This window comes from Hypanus sabinus, chromosome 9, assembly GCF_030144855.1.
Source record: "Hypanus sabinus isolate sHypSab1 chromosome 9, sHypSab1.hap1, whole genome shotgun sequence".
Taxonomy (NCBI): domain Eukaryota; kingdom Metazoa; phylum Chordata; class Chondrichthyes; order Myliobatiformes; family Dasyatidae; genus Hypanus; species Hypanus sabinus.
The window spans coordinates 59,273,898-59,291,289 of record NC_082714.1 but is presented as its reverse complement, the minus strand read 5'-3'; the positions used below and the strand labels follow the sequence as shown (position 1 = coordinate 59,291,289).

Genomic DNA, 17,392 nt, shown 5'->3' with positions numbered 1-17,392 from the left:
AAAAGACTAAGTCTGAAAGAAAGCACCACACAGTTTCCACAAGTCCTCAGGGTCCTGATAGACTCGTCATCCCACGCAGGCGGCAGAAGGGAATACCCCCGCTATGGACTTCCACAGCGCCGCCGGACTCAGCCTCGCAGACAGAGCACACAATGAAAGCAGAGTCAGGCGCAGCACACAGGGAAAGTGACCGCAGCGGACTCTGAGTCCGTCGAACCTCCGAGCCTCCGACCACCCCCTCCGGCACAGCCATTCTGAGCACCATCCTCTGCTGAGCGCACTATGATGCCCCCTGCCACCGGCAACGTGACCCCGAGGACTGGGGGCCTGTACTTCCCAGTAGAGACCCGGACCTCACAATAGCAGCATAAATGAAGAAGGCCTTCCTGGAGATTTCCAGATGTTCCTCGGTGCTCCCACGTCCATTTTTCATCAGATTAGGATTGTGCACGGCACCCCGCTTGACAAATAACAGATATCAACTCTGGAGAGGTCGCCATCTTGAGTGTGACTATCCCCTTTTGTTCTAATTGTTCAGGGGTAGTAACTGTTTTTGAACCTGGTAGTGCAAGTCCTGAGGCTCCTAAATCTTCCTGATGGCAGCAGTGAGAAAAGAGCATGGTCTGAGTGGTGAGGATCTCTTGCTTTTCTACAGTAGTGTCCTATATAGATGTGCTCAAAGGTTGGGAGGGTTTTACCATGATGTAATGGATTCAGCCTGTATCTTTTGTAGGATTTTCTGCTCAAAGGCATTGGTGTCAGCATTACAGGCCATAATGAAGTGTCACCACACTTTCCACCAGTCATCTATAGAAGTTTGTCAAGGTTTTCAGTGATATCCCTTAGAAGAATTGTAAAGATGCATGAAGCTGGAAGACACTACAAAGGCATTTCTAAAGACCTGAGTATTCATCAGTCCACATTAAGAGAAATTCTCTACAAATGGAGGAAACTCAGTACTGCTGCTACTTCCCTAGGAGTGGGCATTCTGCAAAGATCACATTAAGAGCGCAACGTGCAATGCTGAAGGAGATGAAAAAGAACCCAAGGGTAACAGCATAAGACCTGTAGAAATCTCCAGAACTTGCTAAAGTTTCTGTTCATACATCCACTATAAGAAAAACAATGAACAAGAATGGTGTTCATGAAAGGACGCCATGGAGGAAACCACTGCTCTCCAAAAAAAAATTGCTTCATGTCTCAAGTTTTGCAAAAGACCCACCTGGATTTTCCATGCCACTTCTGGGACAATGTTCTGTGGACAGATGAGATGATAGTGAAACTTTTTGGCAGAAATATCCAATGCTATGTTTAGAGGAAAAAGGGCACTGCACACCAATACCAAAACCTCAGCCCAACTGTGCAGCCTGGTGGAAGGAGCATCATGGTTTAGGGCTGCTTTGCTGCCTCAGGGCCTCATTGAGGGAACAATGAATTCATAATTGTGTCAAGATATTTTACAGGAGAATGTCAGGGTAGTGGTCCATCACCTGAAGCTTAATAGAGGTTAGATGATGCAACAAGACAATGATCTGAAATTCGAAGAGTAAATCAACAACACAATGGTGTAAAAAGAGAATTAGTGTTTTTGGAATGGCCAAGTCAGAGTCCAGCTCTTAACCCAATTGAGATGCTGGGCATGACCTGAAGAGGCCAGTTCATGCAAGGTATCGCAGAGATATTGAACTGAAACAGTTTTGTATGGAAGGATGGTCTAAAATTCCTCATCATCATTTTGCAAGTCTGATCAGCAATTACAGGAAGCATTTGGTGGAGCTATTGCTGCTAAAGAAGTGCTAGCTATCTTCAGGACCCAGAGGAGGAGTCTCTGCCCGAAATATCGACTGTTTATTCATTTCCATAGATGCTGCCTGACCTGCTGAGTTCCTCCAGCGTTCCTTGTGTATTGCTTTCAATTACTAAAGCTGTTTGAAGGGAGCTTTCTTTTAGCAGATATAACTGACACCTTGATTTACTTCCCATCATTATTTTGTGCAGAGATTGTGTTTAAATAAGCCCGAGGACAATGAAAATCTCTGAAAAATACTTACCTTTGTTTTATACCTTGTTTTACAATCGTAGAATGATGCAGCACAATAGCAGGCCCTTCGACCCACCGAGTCTTTGCGTACCAAGTACCTTCCTGAGCTAGTCCCGTTTGCTTGTGCTTGACCTGTATTCCTCTAAAGCTGAAAGTACTGAATATTTCTCCTATTCTGCACTTTTCCAAATATTGTAATTGTATCAACTCTACTACTTCCTTTGCCAACTTGTTGAATGTCCACTTTTCTGTGGAAAAATATGACTCTCAGATTCCTTTTTTATACCTTTCTCCCTGAATCTGTGCCCGCTAATTTTAGACACCCCTCCCCTTGATTGTGAGGGTCGGGGAGATGGAGGGAGAACTGTGACAATCCACCATATCCACGTCTGTCATGATTTTACAAACTCGTGTTAGGTCACCCCTTGGCCTTTTATGCTCCAGGGTAAGCAGTCCCAACATATCTAGTCTCCCTGCATAACACGTCATCCTGAGTCAGCATCTTCATGTCAACTTTATTGACTAGGAATTAAACTCAGATCTGTATGGCTGTTCTAATACAATAAATTAAGCATATGCAGTCTTACCTAAACACTGGTATCAATTGTGTCTGGCATATTTGAAGGGGACTGGCCCAGCACTTGTGTGGTGAGCTGGGAGTTTGTGGTGGAAATCTGCTTGGTTTTTGGGGGTATTGGCGAGATTAGTGCAGGGTCACTGGGAACGGAGCTTGAGACAGAGGACAGCTTGGGAAAGGATTGGGAGTATAGTGCTGCTTTTGGCGCTAGATGGGTGGGATGTGAGGGTAATGGTAACTATTTTGATTAGCTTGCAGTCTGCTTTAAGTATTCAGTAGGCCACTCTTGGGTAAGGAGGGGCAACTCTAAGAACAAAGTGAACAAGTTACCTGTAGTGCGTCAGACATGGGAAAATGACATTGTCACATGTTATCCTGAGAGGAAAATCATCAGGGGGACTTGCATTAGGCAGCCAAAGTGAAATTTCATAGTTGTCATGATTGGATCCAGAAATGGTTGTAAGTGCAATGTGCCTGATTTGAAATTGATTTTTCAGATTAATTGTGTTGGAATATCTATCACAATGCTGTTTGATTTCTATGTAATATTCCACTTTCCCAAACTGCAAATGGCGCTGGGGCAGTGCAGCAGGTAGAACTGAGTTGCAGTGATCTAGGTTCAGTCTTGACCTCTGGGCTGTTCAAGTGGAATTTACATATTCTCCCTGTAACTCTGAATTTCTCTCAGGTGCTCTGATGACCTCCTACATGCCAAAGACGTGGGTTGGTATGTAAATTGACCTCTATGAATTGGCTTTAAATGCAGGTGAGAGGTAAATCTGAGGAGTTAATTGGAAACGTTGGGCAATTGTTGATACTGCGATTCTAATAAAACGGATTGAGTGAAGGATTATTGGAAGCAGGACTGATAGTCGACGTGGACTTGCAGACTCAAAGGTCTATTTGCTTTGTGACATGTAATGACTGACATTTATAGCTGAGCAGCATGTAACAAAAGGCTTCTAAGTCACTTTAATTTGAGAGATTTGATGAAATTTGATCAAGTATTTACTATTTCTTTTCACTGCTTCTTGTTTGACTGAATACTTCCAGTGTTTTCTACTTTAATATCAGATTTCCAGCATCTTCAGCTTTTAGTGCTTAAGTGAAGCAAATTAGTTTCCTTCCTCTATTCTTTATAAAAGATACACCGAGTTTTCAAGGCACTGTTCATATTTGTCTTTGATGTAATTTCAGTGCAGCTTTTAAAAATGTTAGGTTTCAAAGTTATCAGGATGTGCCTTGAGTTTGTTGTGTATGTCTGTGTTGCTAACCAAATTTATGTAATTTAGTGCTCTATGAGCCATGCTGCGATTGAAGAAGTGACATTTAACGAGCCTTTGATTTAATTTTTCGTGACCTTGTCTGAGGCAGTGATTGCCTTGCCATTTCTGCCTATAGTAGCATGCCTGAAGTGTAATCATAGAATTCCTCCACTGCCTAGTCAATAAAGTTGCCTTCTTTCTCTCTCCCCATTAACCCCAGTTCCCACAATCCCTGTTGTAAAAGTTTTTGCCGTGATTACAATATTTGAAAAACTTGCATAGCAAAGCTTGCAACTTATACCAGAGGTCAGCACAGCAGAGCTAGTTGAAGAGGCACTGTGTTCTACCACTGGGGATGCAAAACTCCAGCATCTAATGCAGCCTGGCCTCAATTGACGCTGTGACCCACAGTTCAGAAAAAAAGTACCAGACTTTGTTTGCATTAGTGCTCAGGTCATGTCAATAAAGAAGTTGCCTTCTTCCTCCCTCTATCACTCCCCAAGTCAGGATTTTTAAAACCTTTCCTTAGAATGTTTCTAGCAAATTAATATTCCCATGACCTTGTATCTGCTTCAGTGACAATTATCAGTCGGCCCCCAGCAGTCTCAGTGTTGATTTATACATCCTGTTTTCAATGCCATTCTAAGCTTACTGTATTGGCCAAAATGCCTTGTGATCAAATTGCAGCTGGAAACATCTTGAAGTTCTTAAAGTTAAGGATTGCATGTAAGCATGGTAACTGTTATGTATTTAATATTTGAGTAATCAAACTATTCACAAAGTTAGACACTCATTTCAGACTCCAGTCTCTTCCTTTGAGTTTGTTTTATACAGGGGTTCCCAAACTGGGATCCATGGACTCCTCTGTTAATGGTAAGGTTCCATGGCATAATAAAGATTGGGAACTCTTGGTGGAGTTTCAAGATGGCGACGTAAACATCTGCCTTTTAGGCGCTCTTTATTTTTTCAACTATAATCACCCTCTAATCAAATCTTTTCGAATTTAATCATATGAGTTGATACTTTCGATTAACTTTTTTTTTTCTAAAACTATATTTGATCTAATTCTGTCAAACTTAAAATGGCTACAAGCAAGAAATCGGCTAAGGAGCCTTTATCTATCGACGCAATTTCTAATCTTCTGGATGTTAAACTGGATGCTAAACTTGGAAGTTTGGAAAGCAAGCTGGAAAGTAAAATGGAAAGTAAAGCAACTAGTTTGGAAAGTAAACTGGCAAGTTTGGAAAACAAGCTTACCACGAAAATGTCTGAACTTGAAGGAGTTGTTAGATCGCTTGATAATAAGCTTCAATCGCAGGCATCGGATATTCAGCGGCATGAAGATAAGTTTACGACTCTTGAAAAATTAATTTGTGAAAAAGTACGTACAATTGAAGCGCTGGACAAGAAGATACAATCGACTGTTAAAACAGTAGATCAGTATAAGTTTAAAATTACTGATCTCGAAAACCGATCTCGCAGACAGAACTTGCGAATCATCGGGTTTCCCGAAAAAGTTGAGTCCGGTGATTTAACTGAATTTTTCTCTAAATTACTGTGGGAAATTTTCGGTGGTGAAGGTTTGCAAGCTAAACCTGTTATCGACCGCGCTCACAGAGTTGCGAGGTTTTCGGCTACGAGTGTTAAACCACGAGCGGTGATTGTTCGCCTTCATTATCCTCGAGAGAAAGAGCTTTTAATTCGATTAGCTCGTAAAAAAAGGTATGATTTCTCACAATAGCAACACATTCCGAATTGTTGAAGATTATTCGTTCGAAGTAATGAGAGCGAGAATCGCTTTTAAACCAGTGATGGCAGAGATTCACTCGATTGGACTTAAACAAGCTTTAATGTATCCAGCGAAGCTTAGAATTACGCTGAACGACAACACTCAGCAATTTTTTAACACTCCAGAAGAAGCGAAGAAATTTGTTGAAGAATATCGATCTTCTAGTGCAACCTGAACTATGTGTTACGTTGAAGATTTTTCGGAGAGAGGATGCCATTTCATTTTAAGTTTTAACCTATGAAGCTGGGTTATAACTTCTTATCCTGATCTACGGGTCTGTTTTTTTTTACTATCATCATTGTTTATAGATGCTCTTTTTAATTTTTATAATATCTTTTTTTATTCTTTTTTCAGTTTTGGATATATACGTTTATATTTTGTAATAATGATTTACTTTTTTTTTCAAGATGTCGTTTCTTTTTCCCGTAAGACTTTGTTTTCTGTAAGCATTTATTTGTTTGCCTGTACTTAGAAATGGGACGAATGTTTTGGATTTTTTGGTCTTTTTTTTATATATTGTAGTGTCTTTGATAACTTTTTTTTTATTAAATTTCTTTTAATAGGTTGCTGAACTTACATTTGTATTTTGTAATATGGCTTTTCAAAATGTCATTTCTTCTTCCCATAAGCCTTTGCTTATGAAACGTCATCTTTCTTGTATTTGAATATGGAATTTTTTTTAAAGGTATATTACACTTTTAAATTTTAATGTTTATACTTTTTTATTAATGATTGTTTTATTAAATTAGTTTTTTCATTCTGACTGATATATATATTTTTTTGCAACCCTATATTTAAATCTGGGTGTTGCATAGTTTTTTAAAATCTTTTTATGGAGCTGCCATCTTGAAATGGGGGTAATGTTAGTATTAGATTATGCGCCTGCCGCTTGGCTTTCTTTCAAAGGGTGGGGGGAGGGGGGAGGGATCTTTTTTCACTCTTTTGATTTTTATTTTTTTGCTTTTAGTTTATGGGCCGACTTTAAATTATTAATATTGTTGAGGTGTCATGTTCTCCGGTTGCTCCTGAATCAATTTTCCTTCTTCCTGAATTATGGGTTATGTGTCTTTGTAACCTTTTATGATGTACACAACAAATATTGGCATGATGGATAAATCTATTAACTTTATTTCTTGGAATACTAATGGTTTAAATCATCCGATTAAACGTAAAAAAATATTTAAAGTATTCCATAGATTGAACGCTAATATTATTTTTGCACAGGAGACCCATATTAGGAGGGAGGATAATCAGCGTTTTTTTTAGGTTCTGGAAGGCACAACAATTTCACTCGAATTGTACCGCCAAAATTAGGGGTGTGTCTATTTTTATAGACCCCTCAATTTCGTTTACACATCATGAAATTATTTCTGATCCAGGGCAGATTTTTGTTGATAACTGGTTCACATTTTAGTCGAAAGATTGGGAACTGTTGGTTTAATGTTTTGTCCATCAGGATATTCTTAGCGAAGTGTCTGGAATTCAACTTAGAAAAAATACTTGCAATGCTTTTCAAAAATAAAACTTTTTCTTGAACTTTTGAAGTTCTTGAAGAAAGTTCTTGGTATGACTTGTGACAATTTTATAGCCAAATCCAGAAGCGTTGGACAGTCTTGGTTCACTATTTTGCAGTGTTTGTGGATTGAGGATTGGGTTGAATTTCGGTACCTGAATTGTCCTGTTCTAGAATTTGCCTGTTTATTAATCATCAATGTTTTCAGTTTTATGGGAATAATTGTTAATTTTGGGAATATGTTGGTATATTCAATGTCAAATGTAAAGCCACAAAATAGCAGGGCTATGCCAATCTCATTATTTTAATTGACAAATTGTTTCAGGGTTGTTGCATGAAAAGCAACTTACATTTGACACAATATTTCTGATATTCTGTATAAAATTAATTGATTACAACTTTAGTATGTTATATATTTTCTTTAGCTAAACTTTTAACACAATTTCTGGCTTTTTTCAACAATTATGAAGTTTTTTTGTAATTCTAACTTTATAATTGAGTGCTTGGGACCTCAGTAAGGAAATGTATGTTTCCTTTAAACAAAACAACCACCTTAAGGTAAAAGTCTCGGACTTCAGTACAGTTTTCTTCACAGTCTGATAGTCACAAGCTTTTGGCAAAAGCTCAGTGGGGGGGTGGGGAGGGAGAAGAGGGTCATACAAGTGTAGAATGAAACTCAAAGGGAGGAAGAATTCTGTCAGGCAGCAGCCTGGTGTTGGGTCACCTTGCCCTCCCCATGTCAGGAAAAGCAATTGTTTATGGTTGGGTGCCAGTGTTGTTACATGAGGAAACATGTAACAACATGTTTCCTCATGTGGTTGTTCATAATCTTTGGTTGCTCATAATCTATTTTGTGTGGAGACTTAACTGTTAGAACTTATTTATTTTTACAATGTGTTTCAATTACAGAACTTTGAGGTGGAAGCTGATGATTTGGTACCTATCAGTGAATTGGGCCGAGGAGCATATGGAGTGGTGGAGAAGGTGCGGCATACCCCCAGTGGAACCATAATGGCTGTGAAGGTAACTGCTTGTTTTAAAAAAAAAGCTCCAGGCTATCAAATGAAACATTAAGAGCCAATCATCAAAAAATTGGAGCTAGACTTGTAAGGAATTAAGTCAGTAAATACTTCTCTCTTGAAAAGTGGTGTTCAAATATGGATCTCCCGCAAAACACTCAATATATTTTTGTTAAAGAAGTAATTGAGGGATCTAAATTGAAGTAAAGATAAGCATTACCGAGCAAAGTTAGAATTATTTCACTATCTCAAAGGTCTGAATAATTTCTGCTTTTCCAATCGTAGGTTGAAATGTATTAGGCATCCATTAGTCTCGAGAGACCATGGATTTGCACCTTAGAAAGTTTGCAGGGCGCAGGCCTGGGCAGGGTTGTATGGGAGACCAGCAGTTGCCCATGCTGCAAGTCTCCCATCTCCACACCACCGACGTTGTCCAAGGGAAGGGCAAGGGCTGATACAGCTGGGCACCAGTGTCATCGCAGAGCAATGTGTAGTTAAGTTCCTTGCTCAAGGGAACAACACGCTGTCTTAGCTGAGGCTCGAACTAGCAACCTTCAGATCACTAGACCAATGCCTTAACCACGTGCCAACACAAATCTATTAGTATTTCTTTTTAAACTTGAGCTTTATTTTCTTTCTTAGACTCATGTTTTCCTTTATGTCCTCTATATTCACAGATTCCAAAGAGCTTGCTTTAATTCATACACAAGTGTTTGCAATTAAATTTTCATCATCCACTCTCCAATCTCTTGTGATATTCTTTCTCTGCAAGGATTCTCATTCTTTGTATAACTGCTGAAATACAGTGAAGGCCTCAGTCATGATTCACAGTTTCTGGGATTTTGGTTTTGCCTTTTGAAAACTAATATTTGAAGCAATAATCAAAACCTCATTCAGCTTAAGTATAATGAATCTTTAATTCTCATTGATTCTCCGCTCATCATCATCATCATCATCATCACCATCAGGTGCCATGCCCAGTTTGAGCTTTGACTGCCATGGTGCCCACACTCCTGTTTTGGGTCAGGTGGATCAATTCATTTCCAGTTCTCTGGCTGCTGTCTCCATCATCATTTTTCTTTGCCTTCCTCTTGCTTTCTTCCCTTCAATCTTTCCCATAATTACCATGCATTCACATTCCTCTTTCCTAATCACATGTCCAATGAAGTTATGTTGCCTTTCATGATCTCATACATTATTTCTCTTACTGTGTTTGCTCTGTTCATGACATCCTCATTAGATATTTGTTTCGTCCATGATATTCTTTGCATCCTCCTCAAAAACCACATCTCTGCTGCTTCAATTTGTTTTCTCATGTTACTAGATATTGTCCAACATTCTGAGCCATATAACATAACTGGATAAACATAACATTTCAGTACTCTGAGGTGAGTTGTTATGCCTAGTTTAGTATTGGTCAGGATACTCTTCATTCTCATAAAGATGTCTTTTGCCATCCCTATTCTTCTTTTGATGTCCATGTCGCACCTGCCATCTGATGTCACCCAGCTTCCGAAGTAGCAAAAGTTCTGTACTTGTTTTATGTCTTCCCTGTTTATTCCCAGCTTGCAGATAGGATTCTCCTTTTTGGATATCACCATACATTCTGTCCTTTTGCAGTTGATAGATAGATAGATTGCACTTTCTTCAACAACTGATTCTCCACTAAGGTGACTAATTGAAGTGCTACTGTATCTCCATGTTGTTAATTTGTCTTCCAGATTTAATATCTTATCAAAAATGCTGGCTTTGGCAATGATGATCACCTCGCATAAAATAATTAATTGGCTTTTTGTATTTTAATGTATACCTGTCCATGGAACAGAAGAGGCCCATCAGGTGTCTATCTCCTCAAAGAGCAATCCCATTCCCCTGTTAATTGTACCCTATAATTTATTGCCATATTTGCAACAATTCTACTACCCACCTGCACTAGGGGTAATTTACAGTGTCTAATTATCATTCCAAACTGCATTTTTTTGGGATGTAGGAATATCTAGGAGAAACTTGTAGGGTCTCTGGGAGAAGCACAACCTCCATATAGACAGCACTGGAGCTTAGGATTGAAACTGGAACTACAAGGCAGCCACTTTTCTATCTGTAACACCTATTTTAAATTCTTTTCTTCAGTTTATTATTTTTTTATTCTTCTATGATTTGTGAACCCTTTCCTGGTATAGAGATACAGTTGATAATGTGGTTATTTTTGTGAACGTTGAGATAATTACTAAATTACAAGGTTCAATTCTGAACCTTGCCATCTAGTGGTTGCAGTTCCCTTGCATTACCCACTAACTGTCCTTAAGCTCTCTACAAGCAATATACATTTTAAACTAAAATAAATAAATGCTGTTCAGTTAGCCCTGACTAAATCTTGTGGGTGGAGCCACTTAAGTGCACAGTATTGAAATCCATCAGCCTTGATATTTGTGTGCCGTACACATCAGAACGTCAATGGAAAACTGCTCATCGAATGTAGAGTGATCTGCACAAAATATTGTATGTAATTTTACTTCCAACACTGCCCAGAAGGCACCCATGGTTACCCAACTGTGTGCATCATAAGATGAGAGAGCACTGTCGTCAAATTCACACTTGCTTTCCATGGGCTGTACATGTGTTGGGTACTCATATTAGCAACATTAGTAAGGTATTAACGCATGGAGCTTTTATGATATTTGAAGGGATCCTTCCTCACCTGGTCTTGGATCATGGAGCGTGGTTCTTGGAACTAGGCTCCTTTAGTTTAAAGGGATATCCTCAGTCACCTGTCCCATCGTGGACACTCAGATGTGTATCTCACTTGCAAACCCCACATTTCCACCACTGCCATGCACACAATTTGCTTAATCCCTCCCCAACTCAATGATGACTTTTCCAGCCTTAGCAGAGATCTATCACCTAGCCCTAGTGGACTTTTAAACTTGATTTATTCTTGTCTCCTAGAGCAAAGAAAGACTGTGTGTTCATGTGAAGCTTGTCCTATTGGGCACAATGCCTTGAGTACACACAACAGATTTTGCAGCTGTAGACCATTGCAAAAAAGTGTTAAGGTGCTATATTTGTGTAGCTCCCATTTTTCAGCCCAATTATTATTCAGTCACTTTTCTTTCATATTGCTGTTTTAAAAAGTTTTATTTATTGGGCACATTGTACTTTGGGGTCTTGATACCAAGCATTTTACTTGCAATATAAATATGATTGCTTAGAAATTGGTTGGTGTTTCATTAAACAGTTGGTGGCCAGTGGCCCACTGCTAGGATGTTCAATAGCTGCACAGCCAAGACCTTTGCTCCACTTTGCGGCAGGTCCAGTATAAGGTTTGGGAATGTTGGGGAGAGCGACCTGGTTGTCAATAGAGGTGCAAGAGCAAGGGTTGCTGTCAGTGACTGGTAAGTAGGTTCAGTAATCAGGGCATGGTTGATGGGCTTGGTAGTCAGGGAGGATTGGTGGATGTATGAATAGATGGTAGTCAGCAAAGATGTTCTTGATAGCAGGAGGCAACTTCTGTGTCTGTGATCAGTAGGTGGAGTGGGTTATGACTTATGGTTAGAAGTGTTGGATTAGTAGACATAAAGGGGGAACCTTGTGGGTTGGTGGGAGTGGGTAGCAAGTTTGGGGTAAGTGAGATTGAGCACTGCGAGTGTCAGAAGAACCAGATAATGAAGCTTGTCAGATCCCTGCTTCCAGTGGTGGAACCTGCACAGGCAGGCTTCCATTCTCAAACACTGAAAGTCTACTGCTGCATGAGTGTCTGACAGGCTATGCAGACCTTGCATTCACTCTTTCAGAATAATGGATCTGCCATCATGTTTGTCTAGGCATTCCCATGAACTTGACATCATTCCACAGCACTCTGTATAGTGTAGTCTTGTCACAGTGCCAGACTTCTGAGCAATTGTTGTCCGCTTGCCAACTAAAAAACACCAATGCCTCTGAAACAACATTCTTGCTGTAGTTCTAAACAATGGTAATGAGGGACATCTGATAGAAATTCACAGTTTCATGTCTGTCATTGATAGAGGAGAGTATACCAGGGACTTCCTACACACTCTAATGATATATTTTAAGAATGAACAGACTGATAAAATGATATAACAGTCTCCCTGCTGACTGCCACAGGGAAGGTTATTGTAAGAGTCCTCAACTGTCTTCTCCCAGAAGCTGAAATACTGCTCTCACTATTGAAATGTTCAATCCATGCGCCAAAAAGTTTTACAGACATGGTCTTCACTGCACAATAATGTCAAGAAGACACAGCTGCGCCTATACATGGCCTTCTCAGCCTTGCAAAATATTTCAGCTGTACACGTGTGAGGAACTGTGGAGAGACTTCTAAATTTGGCTGCTGACAGAAGTAGACATGGCAAGACACTGGGAAATGTGGACAGTGTATCTTGTGAGCCGACTGAAGCGTCATGGGAAAATTCAAAATATTGCGAACAGCGAATCAGCCGTCAGGGGCTCTGTACTCTGTGAATTGCACTCTCTTCTTTCTTTTTGTGGGGGTGGGGGGGGGAAGAAATAAAGTGATGTGGCAGACTTGGACACCGTAAATCAGCAAGAGTTTTTCTTTGTCTTGTTAATCACCCCTCTCGTTGTGTGACACCTCTCTGTCCCTTTATTAGGAAGAGGGAGAGCCTGTGGTATGTTGAACAGTCGGGTGAATGACTAGTTTTTATTGTACTGTAGATCATGGTCTTGGGGGCTTTGCAATTGCTTGCTTGGTGGATGGAGGGCACTGATGCTTTTTTGCTGAAATAAGTTGGAGGAGGGGGATCGTTGCTCTGCATGGGAGGGGGGAGTTGGGGGGCTTTGGGGGTTCGAATGTTTTTACTGTCACTTATTCTTTGGGGCACTATTCTGCTTTCATAGCTGTCTGCAAAGAACTAGAATTTCAGGTTGTATCTTGTATGCATTCTTTGATATTAAATGGAGCTATTGAACTATTGAGCCATCTGTCAGCAAAACCAGAGAATGGTGGCACAATCTACCTGCACAGCCTTTAGCCATCTAAGGAAAAGTGTTTGAAGAGCAAGGCCTTAAACCCAGCACCAAGCTTATAAACCATCGGGCAGAAGTGACTGTCATCCTCTGTGTATTTCAAAGATTTTGCTTTGTCAGCACACTGGATGGGTGCCATTAGCACTAACTCTACAAATTCATTTGGGTCCATTGGCAAGATAAGTGAACCAACATGAACATCCTCTCCCAAGTGGACATTTGCTGCACTAAGTTCTTAATATATCCAGGTGGCTCGAGGAGGTAGGACATGTTTGAATCCCTGAATAAAGTTTTAAGTAAAAAGGTATTCTGATCTTCCAAAGTAAAAGATTTCTAGGGGGACAGATTCAAGGATGTTCTCAAATCCTTCTGGAAGGTGGCAGAGTGGAGCTATGTAGTCCACAGATTTAGGTTCAATCCTAACGATGTGGGGGGTGAGGGGGGTGTGTGTGTGTGTGTATATTCACACACTCACTCCCTCCGTCCATAGGTTTCCTGCGGTTGTTTTAGTTTCCACCCACGTCCCAATAGATTAGCTAATAACTTAAGCCACTGTGAGGTGTTTCTGTTATAGTGGTTGGGTGTTGGAGTCAGTGGAGAGAATAGATTACAGGAAAGTACATGGGGAAATGGTCTGTAACCCTGCCTGTGGTCAGTGGGCCAAGTGGCAGACTCATGATCGTATCTTCAACTTTTGGAAATCGCTGGCCAAACCAATCAAAAGTGGTAAAGGATTATCAACTGCTATAGTGAGAACCTTGAATTTCACAGCAAAATTCAAGTAAAAATGGAGGGAGTGTCTCACTCCCCATGTTACCTACCCATTTGTCCTACTTGAGACGGATTCTGCTGGTCCCATCTCAGAACCCAGGGAACTCGGGTGAAAATCACCCTTGTCTTTGAGAACTGATCAATAAAAAGGACAGCAGCAGCAAATCACTTCAGAGTTGCTTTGGAGCAAAAAATGTTGTAATTCTTGCATAAACTCAATTTTCAATTTTGTTCGTTCTTCTTTGAAGTTGGATTTCATAGTACCCACAATACAACATTATGCAGTATATTTCAATGGATTTCACCCTGGTGGTAGAAGTGGCCATGGACTGATGTGCATAATTTACCAATTTTTCCTGTTTTTGGCCTTGGTAGTCCAAAAGTTGTGGGGAGGGGGATATCTACAAAGGGCTCTAATTTATCAATGGAACTGTATTTACTCTGACAGGATATCTATCAGAACACTCGCTTAACATTTACAACACAGCAAAGGCAGGGAACCACAAATAAATTTAAATGTATTATAAACATGTGGAACGTTCACACAAAAACTGGCAGCAAATGCAACCATTCTGCATAGGCTGATTTTGGCCCGGTAGTGAGATTATGAACTGATTCTTTGCAATTGTTGGATGTCTAATTCTCAGAAATTATTTGGTGGTGTTATAATATTGCAGTGGTAATTAATTCCAACTCTTCTACTGTTCTCCAAATTTATTAAGCAGACATATAAATCTGTCATGTATTCAACGGGAAATTTAGCTTGACGAAAGCTGTTGAATTTGTAGCTTCTATTATTTTCCTATTAACTTCTGTTGCTTGTTCCTGCTTTACTGTAAATACAGTCCCATTGATGAATTGCAGGTTGCTATAGCCTTTTGTAAAATTTCCCCCACTTTTGGACTGCCAAAGCCTAAAATAGGAAAAACTGGTAAATTATGGCATGTCAGTTCAGGACCATCTCTACTACCTCAATGAAGCCACTCACTGGTTGGAGGAGCAACACCTCATATTCTGTTTGGGAAGTGCCCAACCTGATGGTGTGAAAATCAATTTCTCCAACTTCATGTAATTTTTCACCCCCCCTTCAATTCCCCACTCTGCCCCCTCTTACCTCTTCTCTTTTCCTCACCTGACTGTCACCTACCCTGGTGCCCCCCCCCCCTTTCTTCCATGATCCACTCTTCTCTCATATCAGTTTCCTTTTCAAGCCATTTCCAACTAACACCATCTAACTTTTCTTCATTCTCTGCTTCTCCTCCACCTTCTAGCTTGCACTCCTTCCCTTCTCCCCACCTTCTTATTCTGGCTTCCCTTCGCTTCGGCCTGAAACATCGACTGTTTATACCTTTCCATAAATGCTGCCTGACCTGCAGAGTTCCTCCAGCATTTTGTGTGTGTTGCTCGGTATTTCCAGCATCTGCAGAACTCCTAACATGAGAGAGGCTGCAGATGCTGGAAATCCAGATCAGTGCACACAAAATGCTGGAGGAATTCAGTGGGTTAGACAGCATCCTTGGGAATGAATTAACAGTTTGATGTTTTGGGCCAAGACCCTTCTTTAGGACTCTGTGGTTTGATCTGCCTCAATGTTTGGAAATAATAAATGGACGCCTATCTGCTTACTGGTTATTGAGGTTCTGGAAGACTTGAAATTTGCAAATATTCCACTCTTCATGTAGGGAGAGAGGCAGAAAAAAGGAAACTATATAGGCCAGTTAGTCTGACCTCAGTGGTTGGGAAGGTGTTGGAGTCGATTATTAAGGATAATATAGTTTTGGGGTTTTGGAGGCACATGATAAAGTAGGCTGTAGTCAGCATGGTTTCCTCAAGGGAAAATCTTGCCTGATAAATCTTTTGGAATTCTTTGAAATAACAAGTATGATAGACAAAGGAGAATCGGTTGATGTATATTTGGATTTTCAGAAGCTCTTTGACAAGCTACCAAGTGGATCGTGGTATTACAGGAAAGATTCTAGTATGGATAAAGTAGCTGCAAAAAGTGGGAATAAAGGGAGCTTTTTCTTGTTGGCTGCCACTGACTAGTAGTGTTCCACAGGAATCTGTGTTGGGACCAACTCTTTTTACATTATATGTAAATTGGAATTAATGGCTTTGTTGCAAAGTTGCAAATGATACAAAGGTGGAGGGGCTGGTAGTTTTGAGGAAGTAGAGAGGCATACAGAAGGACTGAGACAGATTGGGTTGGATGGGCAAAGAAGTGGCAGATAGAATATAATGTTGGGAAATATAAGGTCATGTACCTTGGTAGAAGAAATGAAAGGTTGACTATTTTCTAATGGAGAAAAAACACAAAAAACTGAGGTACAAAGGGACCTGGGAGTCCTTGTGCAGGATTCCCTAAATGTTGGTTTGCAGGTTGAGTCTGTGGTGAGGAAGGCAAATGCAATGTTAGCATTCATTTCAAAAGGACTAGAATATAAAAGCAAAGATGTAATGTTAAGACTTTGTAAAGCACCGGTGAGGCCTCACTTGGAGTATTGTGAGCAGTTTTGGGCTCCTTGTCTTCGAAAGGATGTGCTGAAACTGGAGAGGGTTCAAAGGAGGTTCACAAATGATTCCAGGATTGAAAGGCTTGTCATATGAAGAGCATTTGATGGTTCTGGGCCTGTATTCACTAGAATTCGGAAGAATGAGGGGAAACCTAATTGGAATGTATTGAATGGTGAAAAGCCTTGATAGGGTGGATGTGGAGAGGATGTTTTCTACGATGGAAGAGTCTTAAGACTCGAGGACACAGCCTCAGAATAGAGGGATATCCTTCTAGAACAGAGATGAGGAGAAATTTCTTAATTTACCAGAGTGTGGTAAATCTGTGGAATTTGTTGCCACTGGCAGCTCTGGAGGCCAAGTCTTTGTGTATATTTAAGGTAGAGGTTAATAGACGGATACAGGAAGAAGGCAGAAGATTGGGCTGAGAGGAAAAATGAATCAACGATGATGTAATGGTGGAACAGACTCGATGAGCCGAATGGCCTCATTCTGCTCCTGAGTCTAATGGTCTTTTAAGACTGCCACCTTCACAAGAAGGTATTTGTAATTCCTCTGAATCAGTGTTACGCAGCAGGGAAACAGGCTCTTCAGCCCATCTCATTCATAGAGACCAAGTTGTCTTCTGGTACTAGTCAGATTTGCTTGAAGATGGCTTATTGTTCTCTAAACCTTTCCTATCCATGAACCTGTCCAGATATCTTTTAAACATAGTAATTGTACCCGTTTATAACATTTCCTCTTGCTGCTCTATTCACATATCCTCTTTTTTTTTAAATGGCCCATCTGGTTCCCTTTAAATCTTTCCCTCTATTTTAACCTATTCCCACTCGTTTTAGACTTCTCTACCATGGGAAAAGGACTGCAGTGATTCACTGTATGCCCTTCATAATTTTTAAGTC

At 40.3% G+C, this 17,392-nt stretch overlaps 1 protein-coding gene across 2 annotated transcripts in view; it reads left to right on the top strand.

Moving 5' to 3' along the window:
• The window catches only part of LOC132399436 (dual specificity mitogen-activated protein kinase kinase 6-like), a 164,479-nt gene that overhangs the window by 115,932 nt on the left and 31,155 nt on the right, over nt 1-17,392 (top strand). For both annotated transcript variants that reach the window (XM_059979760.1, XM_059979761.1), the window contains exon 4: nt 8,095-8,208. In XM_059979760.1, the coding sequence (XP_059835743.1) occupies nt 8,095-8,208 (114 nt within the window). The remainder of the gene's footprint in view (nt 1-8,094; nt 8,209-17,392) is intronic.